Source organism: Epargyreus clarus, unplaced genomic scaffold (genome assembly GCF_041222505.1).
Source record: "Epargyreus clarus isolate Ecla_fem2 unplaced genomic scaffold, WU_Ecla_fem_2.2 ptg000032l, whole genome shotgun sequence".
In the NCBI taxonomy this organism is placed as follows: domain Eukaryota; kingdom Metazoa; phylum Arthropoda; class Insecta; order Lepidoptera; family Hesperiidae; genus Epargyreus; species Epargyreus clarus.
The window spans coordinates 9,273,779-9,289,602 of NW_027332237.1; the positions used below are offsets into that span (position 1 = coordinate 9,273,779).

The window sequence follows — 15,824 nt, forward strand, 5'->3', positions numbered from 1 at the left end:
TATAACCATAATTTTATTATAGTTCATCTCATACTAAGATGTGTTTAAAACTATGCAATAAGGAAAAGTGCATCAGCGAGCGATAAACTACATCAAGTTTAAACTAGTAATTATTTTAAAACTAAAAACCGTCTGCTTAAAACTATAGCGTTTGTCACTCCCACAATTTAGGCGAATCCAACGACACCTCATAATATGTTAGTCCGTTAAGCCGTTTGGACTAAGAATGAGACTTATACATGCATACAATCGAAAAACCTTACTGTCAACGGTCGGGTACTCGGGTATAAAGAGCCGTATAGAAATACAATTATTTACATTATTATGATTCAAATTAACAATAAGACTTAAAAAAATATCCGCCTAGCCTATATAAAACAACGATATATTTTTGGAATTTTTATGAAGACTCTTTTCATTTGATATCCGTATAATCGTGTTCAAAAACCTTGATTTTAACACTTCACTCAAAGCTGCTGTTTTTTTATCATGGTAATTATTTAAACATATTAAATTATTATCTTCAGACATGTCGTGTATGTTGCTCTCTACGTCCATTTTTTATAAATTGATTGTTTATTTATTATCAGATATAGGTTCTCAGATGATTTATATTATACAAGCAGTACCCGCGGCTTCGCCCGCTTTTTCTTCAATCATAATAAAATATAGTGACGCTTTCTGATTGTAAAAGAATTTTCTTGATCGGTTCAGTGTTTCCGAAGATTAGCTTTACAAACAAACTTTACCTCTTTATAATATTAGTATAGATTATATTTCCAGTGTATTAGACACGTATTAGGTCATTATGACGAAATTGCGAGCCCAGTGTCATATTAATTTAGGTATACTTAGATTCAAATCATATCCATATTGATATTCTATTATGTACATTATTATGGTATTACATTAGATTGTATTATAGAGAAGATACAATACACATGTCCATTAAAATATTTGTGAACTATTTGGTACTTATTAATTTTAATGGGTCGTTGGTAAGAATAGTTTTGTTAATTTCGCATCTTTGACATTATACACGTAAGTGCAAATACTATATACTCTTTACGAATGTATTTGAATACTCCTGGTATTGCCTACATGCTTGATATTGACTAAAAATCTAGCCAAATTTTCAAAATGTTTTTGTATATAAATAAGTCTGACGATTCATATGCATTTTTTACGTCGATGTCATTCTAAGGGTGCGATGTATATAAATGTACAGTGTATTGTTATGTTAAACACAATAACCTCGGTATCCCACCGCCAGTACCACCCATTTAAATACAATCTTTACCAGGAATAAATAATTTTAATTAGTAAATGATGACAATATTTTTGTACAATTCGTGATTTTTCATGTTTTAGTGTTTATGTTAATCTAATGATTTAAAATACCAATGTTTATAATGATATGTTAAATAAATGATTATACTTTTTCATTTTGTTTTTAAATGTTTTACCATTAAAATATTAAAACATTTTTAAATATTACTGAAATATTGTTTACTATGAACAGGTATAAAAAAAAAACTAACATGTTAGTAAAATTTATTAAAAATGACAATACAAAAAGTATTCTAAATTAAAATTATTTTATGCATACAATAAATATTTAAAGTAAGAAATATTTAACAATCATTAAATTAATCTCGCATACCCAAATATATGTGTATTTATACACATTTTATTAATAAAATTCATTTTAGCGTTAAAATAATGTCAGTTAAGATAAATGCCCAGCTAGGGAATGTGTTAATTATAATGTTTTATTCATAGCTTTCGTAAAATCAAGTTAATGACATTTATTTCAGTCTAAAAATTACCAAAATTAGTAGGTAATAAAATAATCATCATCTTTATCATTAAAATTCCTTGTATAGACACTTATGTGTTCATTTCGCCTGGTGTGGCGTGGTTGTCATGCCTGAGGGGTTACTACCATCTCTTAAAACAATATTATTTCAATCATACATTGATATTTCGTACCACGACCTTAAAACAGTAAAATATTCCGTCATTCGCAGTTGAACATGGTTGGATTGTTTTTAAAAGATGGCGGTAGGCCCCCTGAGCAGCGGCCGTGCTCCGGTAGTCTCAGTTCGCAGCTTGTGCATAAGCAACTTTAAAAAAATCGATTACATTATTATATTCATGGTGCCATCTCTCGACGACTTGCGTAATGCCGCCAGAGAGTTTTTTATAAGATTGAAGAAGCAGATTAGTATGCAGCTCTTCTGAAGGTCAGAGATAGTCAACTCCGTATGTAACAGGGGTTCAATTGAAACCGATCACAGATGCATTATTACTCCTCAGGACTAAGATCCTGCCTCATGCGTAAGTAAGCCGGTATCCACACCTCCGTAACAACTGCTTTACACACGATGTATAGTCCGCGAGGTCTAAGCCATAGTACAAATATGGAGCACTATGGAAACTAAGCCTAGTTGATAAAATAATTACCTACACTCCATTGAAGAATAAGGTTGTTACTTTATTATTTTTTATGCCTTTGATGTATGATTTTAGCATTTACTGTGTTATTATGATCAATCAATCGAATTGCAATCACTACGCAGTTTACAAATAATATAAGTAGGTAATCTCATGTCGGTTAAACCCAGCAAAATACGATAATTATTATTATTATTATACTTTTAAATACGGAAAGCAGTGTATAATTGATTGACACTCGCTACTGCAGCACTGCGAGAACCGCTTAGGGACCTCGTCGATGCGCATGTTTGTGTGAGCCGTTTCAAACGCTTTTTAGGGAGTTTCCATACTGTTCCATATTTCTACTGTGTTATAACTGAGGTGACTCTCTGATGGAAGCATACTGGTTACATAGTTCGTCCAAGGCCGTGGCTACCCATCCATCTGCACGCCCTTGCCGGTCCACTGTTCGTCCAGCGTGACGTCACAGTCGAGGTCCCGCAGTGCCGACTTGATATCGAAGCCAAACTCCGCCCCGAACACCTTGTAGGCTTCGTCCAATAGACCTTGTATGTTCAGCTCGTGGAACTTGGCGTTTTGGTCACGGTAACGTGATACCATGTTGCGAATCGCCCAGCAAGCGTTTTTCTATGGAAATAAGACATTTTTTTAATTCATCAATCATCAACAACCCACTGCTGGGCACGGATCTCATCTCAGAGTGAGAAGGAGGCCATAGTCCACCGCGCTGGCCAAGTGCGTATTGGTAGACTTCACTTACCTTTGAGTTTCTTTTTTTTTATAAGTCTCCGGTGTGCAGGTTTCCTCACGATGTTTTCCTTCACCGTTTAGGCAAGTTATAATTAATTTCTAATATGCACATAACTTTGAAAAATCAGAGGTGCGTGCCTGGGATTTGAACCTCAGACCCCTCGATCGAGAGACCGAGTTTTTTAACCATTTTTTTAATTAATTAAGACAAATATTTCATAAGAAGTTGATGTAATACACTAGCTTCAAGAAAGGCAACATGAATATATTGTCAATCCAGTGAATTCAATTCAGTACGTTTGACGATAATGCGATTTAAGGTAAATAGACAAAAATAAAACAAAAAACATGATAGAAATTATTCGATGTCCAGACACGCGAACATTACATTCTTATTACCTATATGTTATAGTATGATGATTCATAATTATGTGTCCAAAATGTAAACATAGAAATGTCATTGTCAAAATACGATTACAGGTATTGTTAACCTTGACAAATTAACAGGAAACAAAAACTTTAACAACCACAAATAATTTAACAAACTCGCCATGAAAACGAGTAAACATTTGTTTTCTCAACCACAATTATTTTATTTTATTAACGTTGTATTACTTTAATTTTTTATATAATATAGGAGTAGCAGACGAGCATGCAGTCTACCTGATGGCAAATTATTACTGCCGTCCATGGGTATATGTAATCAAGCCCAGATAGGATTTAATATTCGTGCCTGAAGTCGGCTACTATCTATTTTTCATACCCCTTAGTGATAAAGGTTGTTCACCCTTAATATTTTTTTATTTATATGACAACACAACGTTTGCCGGCTAGTTAGCATTACTTTACTATCGTCAAAAATAAGAAACTATCATTTGTAAGGTTTTTTTTTTCAGATAATCTCGTTTGTTTTAAATTTTGGACCTGTAATTATGAATCGGAGTATATATTTACCTGAACACTGGCGTTTCTTGGGTGCAGCTTGAGGCACTGTACGACGGCCTCGGCCGCGCCGTTGTCGAGCAGCTCGCGGCCGTGCGCGGGCTCCCTCAGCGCTAACGCCGCCATACATTTCAACGTCAACGCCGCCGCCGCTGCGTTGTTCTTACAAAATAACGTCGATTATTAATAGAAAGAAAGAAAACAATTATTTTACATGCTATACAAATTACACATAACATACAACAGACGCACAGGGTTCGTTCAAGTATTATCTAAGCAGATTTATTACAATTATTTACCTCTTATCCCCCTTGTCAGCAAAAATAAGCAAAGCTCTTACTCCCTCCCCCATGCTTACGTATACATTTTTCAATTAATGTTTTTTTTTTAATTATAATTATAATGTTATAATTATAATGCTATTATTATACTGTTATACTTATAATTTAAAAATACCTAAACGTATGCATTATTTGCGGGAATCCCCGAAAATGCGTTTCGTTTTCAAACAAAGACAATGTAAGGGTTGCCTTTCGTGTAAAAAAGTAAATAACTACGGATGACATAATCATCATCTAAAACCCCTTACTCCAAAGTAAGCAAAGCAAAGATAATATTAGTATCAAGCAAGTATCCATAGTGCTCAAGTAATAGTTGAACGGCCCCACATACAAAAAGTACATAAATAACAATAATATAAAAGTGATACAATAAAAAAACACGTACACTATACAGTATAGCAGTAAAAATGTTCGCACTTAGTCAATGCCGATGCCTGTGAGATATAACAGACTCCGGCGACTGGTTTTCAGTGCGGCCCTGTACATCGTGCATCTCTGACCAACGATGCCACACCAATTAAAGTATACAAATTGCATTAGCAACAGTACATAACTAAACAATCTATAAAATTTTTACCTTACAAGAATCAACTTAGACAATGTGTAGTATGAACAAATCATGTGTCGATCATTAATATCATCGATAGATAATACCTACTAGTCTTCACTCGGTGATCTAAAAGCGATCATAGAAAATCGAATTCCATTTATTGTTTATTGTTGTTGACGAACCAAACGAAACAGAAATAAACTCGATTGTCACGTGGTATTGTTTACATGTTTTAATTTTTGTCACCATTCAACAAATTAATGAAACATATTGAAAGTATATGCTAGCTTCAAAAATCAGATACCTTTGGATTCAACAACTGACTATCATAGAGATTTATCGCGATAAAATGTCTACATTAGACCACTAGTAACTTAGAAAAAACTTTTAACTAAAAAAGATATCATACCGAGTGTCGAGTTAGCAGAGACACTATAATGGAGACGATTCCACTTTTGACGAGTTGCCACTTGACGTCATCGTTGCCAGCCAACGCTGTAATTCTGAAACCAAACTTATAATTATATATATTACTAGCTGACCCGGCAAACGTTGTGTTGCCATATAATATATAAAAATGTTAAGGGTCAACAACCCTTATCACTTAGGGGTATGACAAATAGATAGTAGCCGATTCTCAGACCTACTGAATATATGATATAGAATGCATAATGTAAATTTGGTGAAAATTGGTAAAGCCGTTTCGGAGGAGTACGGTAACTAACATTGTGACACGAGAATTTTATACATAAGATAAGTGTTTTGTATTGATTAGTGCATGTCTATCTATCATTTGACTAATCTTCAAATTCTAATGTACATTAAAAAGTTGGTAACAGATGAAGTTAATATAAATAAAAAGGAATATATAGCTATTAAATATCACACCTCAATTTAGACACGTCTTGTTTTTGATTACACAAAATTTTAATCATTATAGGTATAGGTATGCAAGTTAACAGCAGCGATACAGGGAAACGGTTGCTATGTGTTTGTGAATCGTTTCTAAAACAAGGTACATCACATTGCCATGGAGATAGTGTTTTATCCATATTCTACGTAATAAGAAATAGACTCCATATAAGTCAGTCCATACTACATTTTGCAACGTTAAAAAAAATGTCCTCATCAACCGGCGACTACCTTTCCTTCGGTGAAAACAATGTAGGTTTGACCACGATGGAGCATTGGCGTGACCACAATCAGCACGTGTTGAAAGGGGAAATCATCGGTATCACTGACACCAATACTTCCATCACCAAAAACTGCATCGTCAAAGTGAATCAGACTTCTTGCCATGACTTCAGCGACAGCACCGACCAGTTGCAACATCGAGCGAGACACGTAAATTATTGGAAGGCGGAGTTGGAACGAGCGATTAGGGACATCGACGCCGAAATAAACGTGTTGGAAACCTTACGACAGCAGCTTAAGAACGCGATGGACACGCTGAAAATACCCGAATACATCACACAGGAATGTCTGACGCTCAGGTGCAACAGAATGCAATCGGACACCGTGTACGACGGGCCACAGGATGAACTGTACAAGGAGTCAGTACTCATCGAAAACGTAAAACGAATCCACGCGGACATGTTGCGAGACATAGAAAATCAATTGAAAATGAATGTCGCCGCCAAAAACGCATTAGAACGAGATTGGAGCAACAAGTATTTAGCTTTTAAATATAAAACCGAAAACGCGGAGCTACAAACGAAGGCGGCAAATGTAAAAGATTCCGCTGGCGCTACAAGGCTCTCCGAAGGTCAGTCGACCGTGCAAACATGGGAGCATTTCACCGTGAACACGCTAGATCAATTCAAAACCGCGATAGACAGATCTAAGGCTCTAAGAGACAAAGTGGATGCTGTATTAATAAATTCAGCGAGGGATCTAAGGTCCCAAGATATAAAAGTGAACAAAGCCCTAAGCGAGAGAATCGCGCGTACCGACCAAGTGAAAATTGAACTCGAAAATCAGCTAAAGTTAACGATAGCGAAGATCGTCGAAATGGAGAACCTTTTGGAGACGTTGCACGAAGAAATGATGAAGGTATCCCAAAGGCTACAAGTGGCACAAACAAGATTGAACACAAAGAACTGGCGTCCAAACGTGGAGAATTGCAGAGAAGGCTCATTGGTCGGGCTCATCGAAGAAGTGAGAGATCTTAACGACAGCATGAGTCTTCTTCAAAGGCGTTCGTTAGAAACGGAGAAGATAAGAGCCGAGTTGATTCACGAGCGATCAAAACTAGAGAATGAGATTATCGTGAAGAAAAAAACTATTTACATCGATGATCAGAGATGCTTGTTTTTAAGATCACATTTTCAATCTGCTGAGAAATTGTGTGGTTTCTAAACACTGGTTTGTATGTGTCCTAATATTGTTATATTAAAAAAAATATCATATATGGTACTATACTACAATGAAGAATAAAATTGTGACATTTTTTAGCGACATTAATTTTCGTAGATAAGCACGAATTTGTTAAATTACTGTGTTAGGAAAGTAGTAAATAGAAACTACGTGTATAATTGATAGAGAAAGGAAAATACCAAACTGATAGAGAAAGAATAATTAGTACAATAACTTATTAATAAATATTGTATGCCCAATTTCCGATTTTTTCTATTCTCTTAACCATACCTTTACAGGTACAAGTGTATTTTTTTTAATTTATTGTTTAACCTAACGATTAGGCAGACTTGCTTCCTGATGGAAAGTAGTCAATGCCGCCTATGGACATTTGCAACACTAGAGGAGCCGCCAATACATCGCCGGCTTTGTATGATAGCTCTTTTTGCTGCTATTTTGACGATCTTGTACATCCTTTAACAACATATCATGTAATATAGATATAGATTTATACCATATCTTCGATTCTGAACTCATGCTTAAATTGACAAAATATTTCTTCACTTACTTCACTTACTGTACTTACAGTAAAATCTTTCTTCAATTTATATTTATTTATATCTTCGTGTTTTCTTTGTTAAAATAACATCATGCTCTAACTTAATTTGACCATCTATATATCTACCGACCTTTACATATTTACTATGCTTGTATAATCTATTTGGTGAAACTTTTAAATGGCTGTCATTTATTTACTCCTTTGTATATGTACTACTCCTAACTGTAAGTGTTCCTTCAATAAACAAATTAAAAATAAAACCCATAACGCTCCGGGAATACCTCAGGAAGAAGCTCATTCAGGAAAGGAAAGGTATAAACACGATGCGTTTCAACATTTAGTCCTCAGGGGTAGCTTGTTTCAGTGGCTGGAGAAATTTTGTTTTGTATGTATGAGGTCATCTGGATGTATTTTTGATACTCAGCTCCGGTAGGTGGCGGTCTTATCCACGTCATTTTTTTAGTTAAACCAAGTTATTTAGGTTTGTGGACCAACCAATGTCGAGTCCAATAGTACTTGCCATTTTTTCATTTTTGTTATTATAGCAGGCAATGAAGTAAATGCACTGTTAAAATTCGAACAGACAACTTAGTAATAGGGTTCCGTTTTTACGCTTTAGGTATGAAACCCTTAAAAGGAAAAGATAAAGATAAGAAAAGTAAGGTAACTCACAGTTTAGTGGCCTGTTGTGTGACGGCAACGTCATCATAGTTATCAACGAGTACTGTGAACAGCTTAGTAATAGGGTTCCATTGTTACCCTTTAGGTATGAAACCCTTAAAAGGAAAAGATAAAGATAAGAAAAGTAAGATAACTCACAGTTTAGTGGCCTGTTGTGTGACTGCAACGTCATCGTAGTTATCAGCGAGTATTGTGAACAGCACGTCTATGCCGCTATCGGCCGCCGCGGCACACAGTTCGTGCCGAACTAGGAGAGTCGCCATCGTCAGCAGTAGTTCTGACACCACTGGCGGCTTCGTATTCTCTAGATGACATTTATGTTATTAATTTTTGGAATGAAGTTTCTTATCGCGCGTTGCGAAAGGTAGCTAGACGGAAAAAATTAAGACCAAAAGTTGTAACGACACATTTTGCTATATTTGTAAGTCTCTCTCTCTCTCATAGAAAGCAAACCGGTTATTTTCGTTTCGTCTTTCTATTTCGAGATTAAAATTGAGGCTACTGATTAAGTTTATATTACATTATATTTGTTAATAATAAAAAAATATATAACTTAAAATAAATAAAATTTTATTACAATTCCTTACTAATTAATAGAAAGGAACTTCGTTCCACCCGGGTGTCCCTTGACACCTCTCATCTTTTTTTTTATAATATAGGAGTAGTAGACGAGCATACAGTCCACAATATGGTAAGTGGCTACTGCCGCCCATGGACATCTGTAATCAACCCCAGATAGGATTAGACAATCCTACCTGAGGTCGGTCACAGATGCGCCGTTACCCTTGAGGACTAAGCTGGAACGCCTCGGAAAAGTATATCTCCCTTACGACGCCCTTCAAACCAGAACACAGCAGCGCCTAACACTGCTATTATAAGGCAGAAATAGGTGTGGCGGTGGTGCCGCCGGAGTCGAACCACAAAGGGTTCTACCACCTCCAAATTACTACTATTACTACTACTACTGTTGAAAAGGTAGGAATATCTAATCCTATCTGGACTTGATTACAGATGTTCATGGGCGGCAGTAGCCACTTACTATCAGGTGGACTGCATGCTCGTCTGTTACTCCCATATTATAAAAAAAATACAAATCAAGTGCCACTGATAAGAGCATACCTTTTAGTAATCCAGCAAGAGTTTCCAATAGAAGTACTCCGAGCTCCCTCGCGTGCTCGTGCGCTTTCCCAAACTCAACACGAATGTCGTCGTCCAAAGCGAATTTCCTTATCGCTTGCAAACTCACTATCAGTAACTGTAATGTATATAAAAATAGTTATGACTCTATTTCTACCTCAATGAAATGGTTCTCTAAGCTACAAAAATGTGTGAGTGTATGAAATATGTATTAAGGTGGTAGAACCCTTTATGGTTCGAATCAAAAGGCATCACCACACATTTTTCTAACGAATAATAGAAGTGTAGAGCGCTGCTGTATTCTGGTTTGAATGGTGTGGTAAGGGAGACATACTTTTCCGAGGCGTTCCAGCTTAGTCCTCAGGTGTATAGGTGCATCGATGGCCTACCTCAGTAGGAATATGAGTATCTAATCCTATCTGGGGTTGATTACAGATGTCCATGGGTGGCAGTAGCCACTTACTATCAGGTGGACTGCATGCTCGTCTGCTACTCCTAAATGGTATATGTATTATCCTAAATTTGAAGAAAAATCTTTTATTTAGTTCTACTCCAGTACTCACCGTAGGATTGCCTTTTTTCTTGAGAATAATTTTGAAATTGTCCCCAATGTTCCTTTCGAAAATTCTCTGCCTGTTCAACTCATGTTTCAAGCAGCACATATTCAACCATTTTAATGTGGATATTAATATGTCTTCATTGTCTGTTTTATCTAAAATACTTAATATTACAAAAAAAAACTTTATTTTATAGAGATTGTATTAATTCCTAACATTAAATTCCTTAAAAATTCAGGGTAACTTATACAGAAAAAATAATTGAACAATTAAATAGATTTTATAGATAAGTTATTAAGATTTATTTATTTATTTTTTATTATGATACACCAACAAAGTATACACTAATAATCGGTAAGGTACACAAAAAGAAATAGGACACAGTTACAAGTGCTACCTCAATTATAGGTGCAAACTACAATGATAATAATAGAACAACATAAAATAGTATACAAATTGAAATGGAAAGAATTGAATAAAATTGTAAATATTGAAATATATTGATATAATTGTTCTTTTTTTTCTCAGAAAAAGCAATAGAAGAAAAGAAAACAAGTTTTATTGTAGCTAGCTACAATTGACAAAGTGTATATTATGTTAACAATAAGTATGCAATCTGGCGTTAAGTGGTCACTGCTGTCCATTGACATCAATCTCAAATAGGAATTAAACCATACCTAATTTCAGTTACATCCATTCCTATCCTAAGGACTAATCTTGAAAATCTAGTATCATCATCATACCACACTCTTTGTACCAAAAAACAGTGCTTAACACTGCTGTTACATAGAAATAAATGTGTTAACGGTGCCTTCGCCTTTAGTAGCAAATTTTTCAAATCAAAATCAAAACTTTTTTTTTCAAAATAAGTTCTTTACAGAGCACTTTTTGAACGTTAATATAACTACCACCACTTCACAAGGTGGTTCGTTATGAAGAAGAAGCGGCGAAAGAAACTCCATAACACATATCTTTTTTTAAAAAATAAATGTTTCATACAAAGGCTCTTAACCTAGTGGTACATGTGGAGCTGGGGCTACTTCAGACCACATCATTTTATCAGTCAAATAATCACTCAGCCTATAGTACGCTTTTTTACATAGCGTTTGTTTAATGACAAGTTTAAACTTTTTTCTCTGAGATTTAAGATGTGGTCGGGTATTTTATCGTATTAGCAAATACAGTTACCCATGAAAGATCTAACCACCTTACATAATCTATATTCAGGTAAAAATGTTTTTTAACATTTCATAATAAATCAATTATAATACTTACTCTTTAATTAAATCAATGCCCTTCTGGTCAAGTAAATCAGGTTGCATCTCCATCAGAGCTGACAATGTATTCAGTACACTAATAATGCAATCTTTATCCTTAACATTGGTCTCCTGTGTGTAAGACTTGTGTCTTGATTCAAGAAGGTTTATTAGAATTTTATAAGCACCCTCTTTGCCAGCTCGAATTCTATGTGCTATGTCTTTTTCACATTCAGACTGAAAAAATGCACATTTGATTTTAAATTATATGAAAAGAAATTGCTTCATTCAATTTTTTTATTGTCTATGATATCAATACCTTTTTTTATTAGTGTCTATTATTTATGACATTAATTTAAATGTGAAAAGCTTATAAATGTGATAGCTTGATAAATGTGAAATTTAAATGTAAAAATTAGCTTTTGGAAACATTCAAAAGCTAATTCATCTTCATCATCATCAACTCATTACTGTCCCACTACTGGATACGGGTCTCCTCTCTGAATGAGAAAGATTAGGCCAAAGTCCACCACGCTGGCCAAGTGTGTATTGGTAGACTTCACATACCTTTGCAAACTTTTTTTTAAGATTTATCAGGAATGCAGGTTTCCTCACGATGTTTCCTTCACCGTTTAAGCAAGTGATAAATAATTTCAAATATGCACATAACTTTGTAATCATAGGTGCATGGGATTTGAACCTCAGACCCCTTGATTAAGAGGCCGAGTTTTGTAATCACTGCTAATCATCTTACTAACACCCAAATTTTAAGATGTACCTTACCATTAAGATTTTTAATTCCTGTATAAGTGAATCCTCGTTGCAATCATTGCTAGCACACATCTTTTCCAGTTTCTTCAAAGTGGAAGACACGAGGTGGTCATTACCATCACTTAGCACCAGATCTTTTATTATGTTTGATAAATCCACACCCTGCAATTACATACAAAATCATTTACCCTAATTTCAAGTTGGTTATATATATATCCATGGACAGCCGTGGCCACCTCAAGAAGTGTAATGTATGCTTGTTTCCTACTACAAACCATTAAACCAAACAATGCCATAAACTGAATCAGTAATTAATATACTTTTTTTTATGAGGGGAACCTTCAAAACATAGGCAGTGCTGTGGGAGTTTTTACTCACTAAAATGGTTCCCGCTGATCGGCCTCAGTGCTCGAGGCTCTAGAGGCTTCCAAGACCTCCAAAAGAACAAGACCTCTGAGTGGGGTGCCCTGGACGCCAGCCCAGGGGAGCATTTACTTCACCTCATCTTTGGGTGATTATGATGATATTTGATCACAGATACTGTCTTCCTTAACGGTATTGCTGGCTGGGCAGTTCGCACTCCCATTCATGCCACCCACAACCCTAGAAACCTCCTTTTAGTCGCCTCTTACGTCAAAGACAGGATACCGTAGCTGTAGCTATTCTGATCACGAAACTATAGGAAAAAATACTAAATATACCTGAGCTTCGAATTGGGCTATGGCCTCCTTAACTGCTTCTTCGGGGCTCATGTCGAATTCTTCTATATTCTCTTGAACCACTTCATCGTACGTCTCTTGAGTTATCACACGAACCATTTTGGTACGTACACAGATATTCAAATGAACTTTAATTGATGACTTTACGTTTTTATTAAGAAAATTATAGAATTACAAGCATCTGCAAAATTCACCGCATAATTTCTTTCGTATTTTTATTTGTCATGCAATGCAAGAATGCAACATCTGACATTGACATCAGTGACCACAGAATACCTATAATACCTATCAGTGACACTGACACATGACATAATGACAAACAAACATTGAGAAAAAAATAAATATGTAAACACGCTTTTATTCACTAAACATAAAAAAATAACACTAAACTTATTTTTTAGGTAAGCTATTTGACTTTTAAAGTAGATACATAACATTTTGTTCAATAATTCTACAAGTTACATTTAATTATTTACAATATTAACGTAATAAAAAAAAAGTACAAAATAATATATGAAACAGGCTATAAAAATAGTTATAATAAAGTAGTTAAATATAATAAGCTTCATCCAAATTGGCTACTTGACACTTTTTGGGAAACTGTTTTAATGAATTCATATACGTATTATATATGCCTTTCATTGATCATTTTTTCGAAAAAAGGGCTATTTATTAATAAAAAACATATTTTTATTACGGTAAACGGAACGTTACGCCAAAACAGGCGGTCAAGTGTCATTTCGTAGCGTGACGTCAACACATTGAAAATATAGAAATAAACTTCGACGGTACACATACTTCAGGGGAAATCTTGGGAATTATTTAACTTTTATTAGTACAATTGCAAGAATGTCAAATTACAAGGCGTATGCAGTGACGATGTGTTCAAGTACGATCGCTAAATATCCTAACAAATTTGCTTATACAAGTTCCTAAACCCAAATCTCATAAACGTTAAAGAACTTGCAGATTCTTATATGTTTAAATCCTCTGTTTGCAAGCAATGACATTTTATACTATCTATGTAAGAGAAGTATTATTGAAAAAAAGGAATAAATTTAGTAACTCTCGAGTGATTCGTCAATTCCAAATCATTGGAACGGGATGTAATCAAAACAAAACAGCAAGTGGAAGTATTCATATATTTAATATATTATATAGATGTCTATGATAAGAATAGAATTATAAGACGTCTATGAGAATTCTATTTTAAGTTTTTAAGGGCCCATTCTGTAATTAATAGGACACAATTAAAATATTTCATGACTGTGTTATTATTGATGGTGCATGTGCACTGATTAAGTTACATGACTGTATAATTAAAAATACATGATTTGCTAATATTAGTATTTTATTAACCGATTTCTTTGTTTATTTGGTTTATATGGTTTTATTAGTGACTACACACAGTAGAACTTTTGTATATATTTATTATATGTTACAGTTACAATAATTACTACAGATCACCTAAGCTAAATTTTTGTGCTGCTTGCGTGTCTGCTTTACTTCATTACTAAAATTATTTTCCGTAACAAATGGATATATATTTTTATCACTGTCATTTTCAGAATTAAATTGCAATGCAATAATAGGAACTGTATGGTCACTTTTCTTCCTTCATCTTGTTGGGTAGGTTACGCAAGTAAAGAAGTACTATTTCCCGTGTACTTTACTTTATGTATTTCAGACTGGTGCCCACTTTCGAAACTTTTGGCTCCTCACTTCTTCTAGGCAGGACAGTCATCACATTTTCATTTTCATTGATGTACCTTGTGTTCAGGACAACTTTTACTTTTCATGAAACACAAACTTGCCTTCCTCTTAAACTGCACATACTCTATAACGTCGTCACTATACGATTGTCGGGAAGATCTGTAAATATAAATATAACCAATTAATAACCTTAAAACAGTTCACATAAGAATATAAGTATATTTAAAAAAATCTTAATAATCACTTGAAGACAACCTTTCTTCTGTCTGAAGTCAGTTAAGAAATGTTTTAATTGTCCGATATGATTAAATGTAAATATAAGGAATGTTTTACTTACGTTGTTTATTTGATATTTCCATAGGTTTTCTCACGGAAGTTTTTGTATCCATTTTGATTTATTGCACTGCATATATGGAGATTCTTTAAGCAGGTTCACGCTATCAGCTTTAATATAGTATGGCTTCATTTCGGTTCACAACATAAATTCAACCAACTCTAACAGCAAACGATTTAATTATTATTTGTCTTGTTTGGTTTCGATGTAGTGACGTCACATGACATTTGAGGCAGCACTGTCGCCGTTTTGGGATTTAAAATCCACAGATAAAAAATCCAAAAATTTCTTTTTAAAAATTAAAATACTTAGAAAGTATTAAAAAATAAACGAAATACTGCATAATGTATGTTTACTTATAAGCTATCATATCCAACATATTTCATATTTTATTGTTATAACTGTCAAGTACCCAATTGTTGTCTCTTGGAAGAGACTTAACTTTTAAATACTAATTATTATTTGCCTATGCTCAGCACAGATGACTTGAATGTTGTTTTGACAAATTTGACAGCAAACAGCTTGAGCGGCGTTCAAAATCTAAATACAAGGAAAATATTCGAAATTCTGACTATGAAATATTAACCAACATTTACCACATATTTATTCGTAATATAATATTAATTCGTGAAAATACTTATGGTTAATATATAATGGCATTTTTTAAATATTTTTTTTAATTCCTCGTTGTATTAATAA

General features: G+C 34.3%; 2 protein-coding genes and 1 long non-coding RNA gene across 3 annotated transcripts; 1 reads left to right on the plus strand and 2 right to left on the minus strand.

Moving 5' to 3' along the window:
- Positions 1 to 2,513: 2,513 nt before the first annotated feature.
- Positions 2,514 to 13,340, minus strand: LOC140755148 (armadillo repeat-containing protein 6 homolog). The gene is made up of 9 exons (XM_073090358.1): positions 13,061 to 13,340; positions 12,372 to 12,521; positions 11,608 to 11,825; positions 10,339 to 10,495; positions 9,758 to 9,893; positions 8,777 to 8,942; positions 5,453 to 5,546; positions 4,165 to 4,314; positions 2,514 to 3,087 (listed from the first exon to the last, which is right to left on the minus strand). Exons 1-9 carry the CDS (start codon positions 13,175 to 13,177, stop codon positions 2,872 to 2,874), a joined length of 1,404 nt encoding a protein of 467 aa, XP_072946459.1. The 5' UTR covers positions 13,178 to 13,340; the 3' UTR covers positions 2,514 to 2,871.
- Positions 5,946 to 7,616, plus strand: LOC140755147 (tektin-4-like). Its single transcript, XM_073090357.1, has one exon. The coding sequence runs from the start codon at positions 5,992 to 5,994 to the stop codon at positions 7,399 to 7,401; it is 1,410 nt and encodes a 469-aa protein (XP_072946458.1). The 5' UTR covers positions 5,946 to 5,991; the 3' UTR covers positions 7,402 to 7,616.
- Positions 13,341 to 14,206: 866 nt separating the features above from the next.
- On the minus strand, positions 14,207 to 15,541 carry LOC140755235 (uncharacterized). The gene is made up of 2 exons (XR_012103755.1): positions 15,129 to 15,541; positions 14,207 to 14,950 (listed from the first exon to the last, which is right to left on the minus strand). It is a non-coding gene; the product is annotated as an uncharacterized LOC140755235 (long non-coding RNA).
- Positions 15,542 to 15,824: the final 283 nt, after the last annotated feature.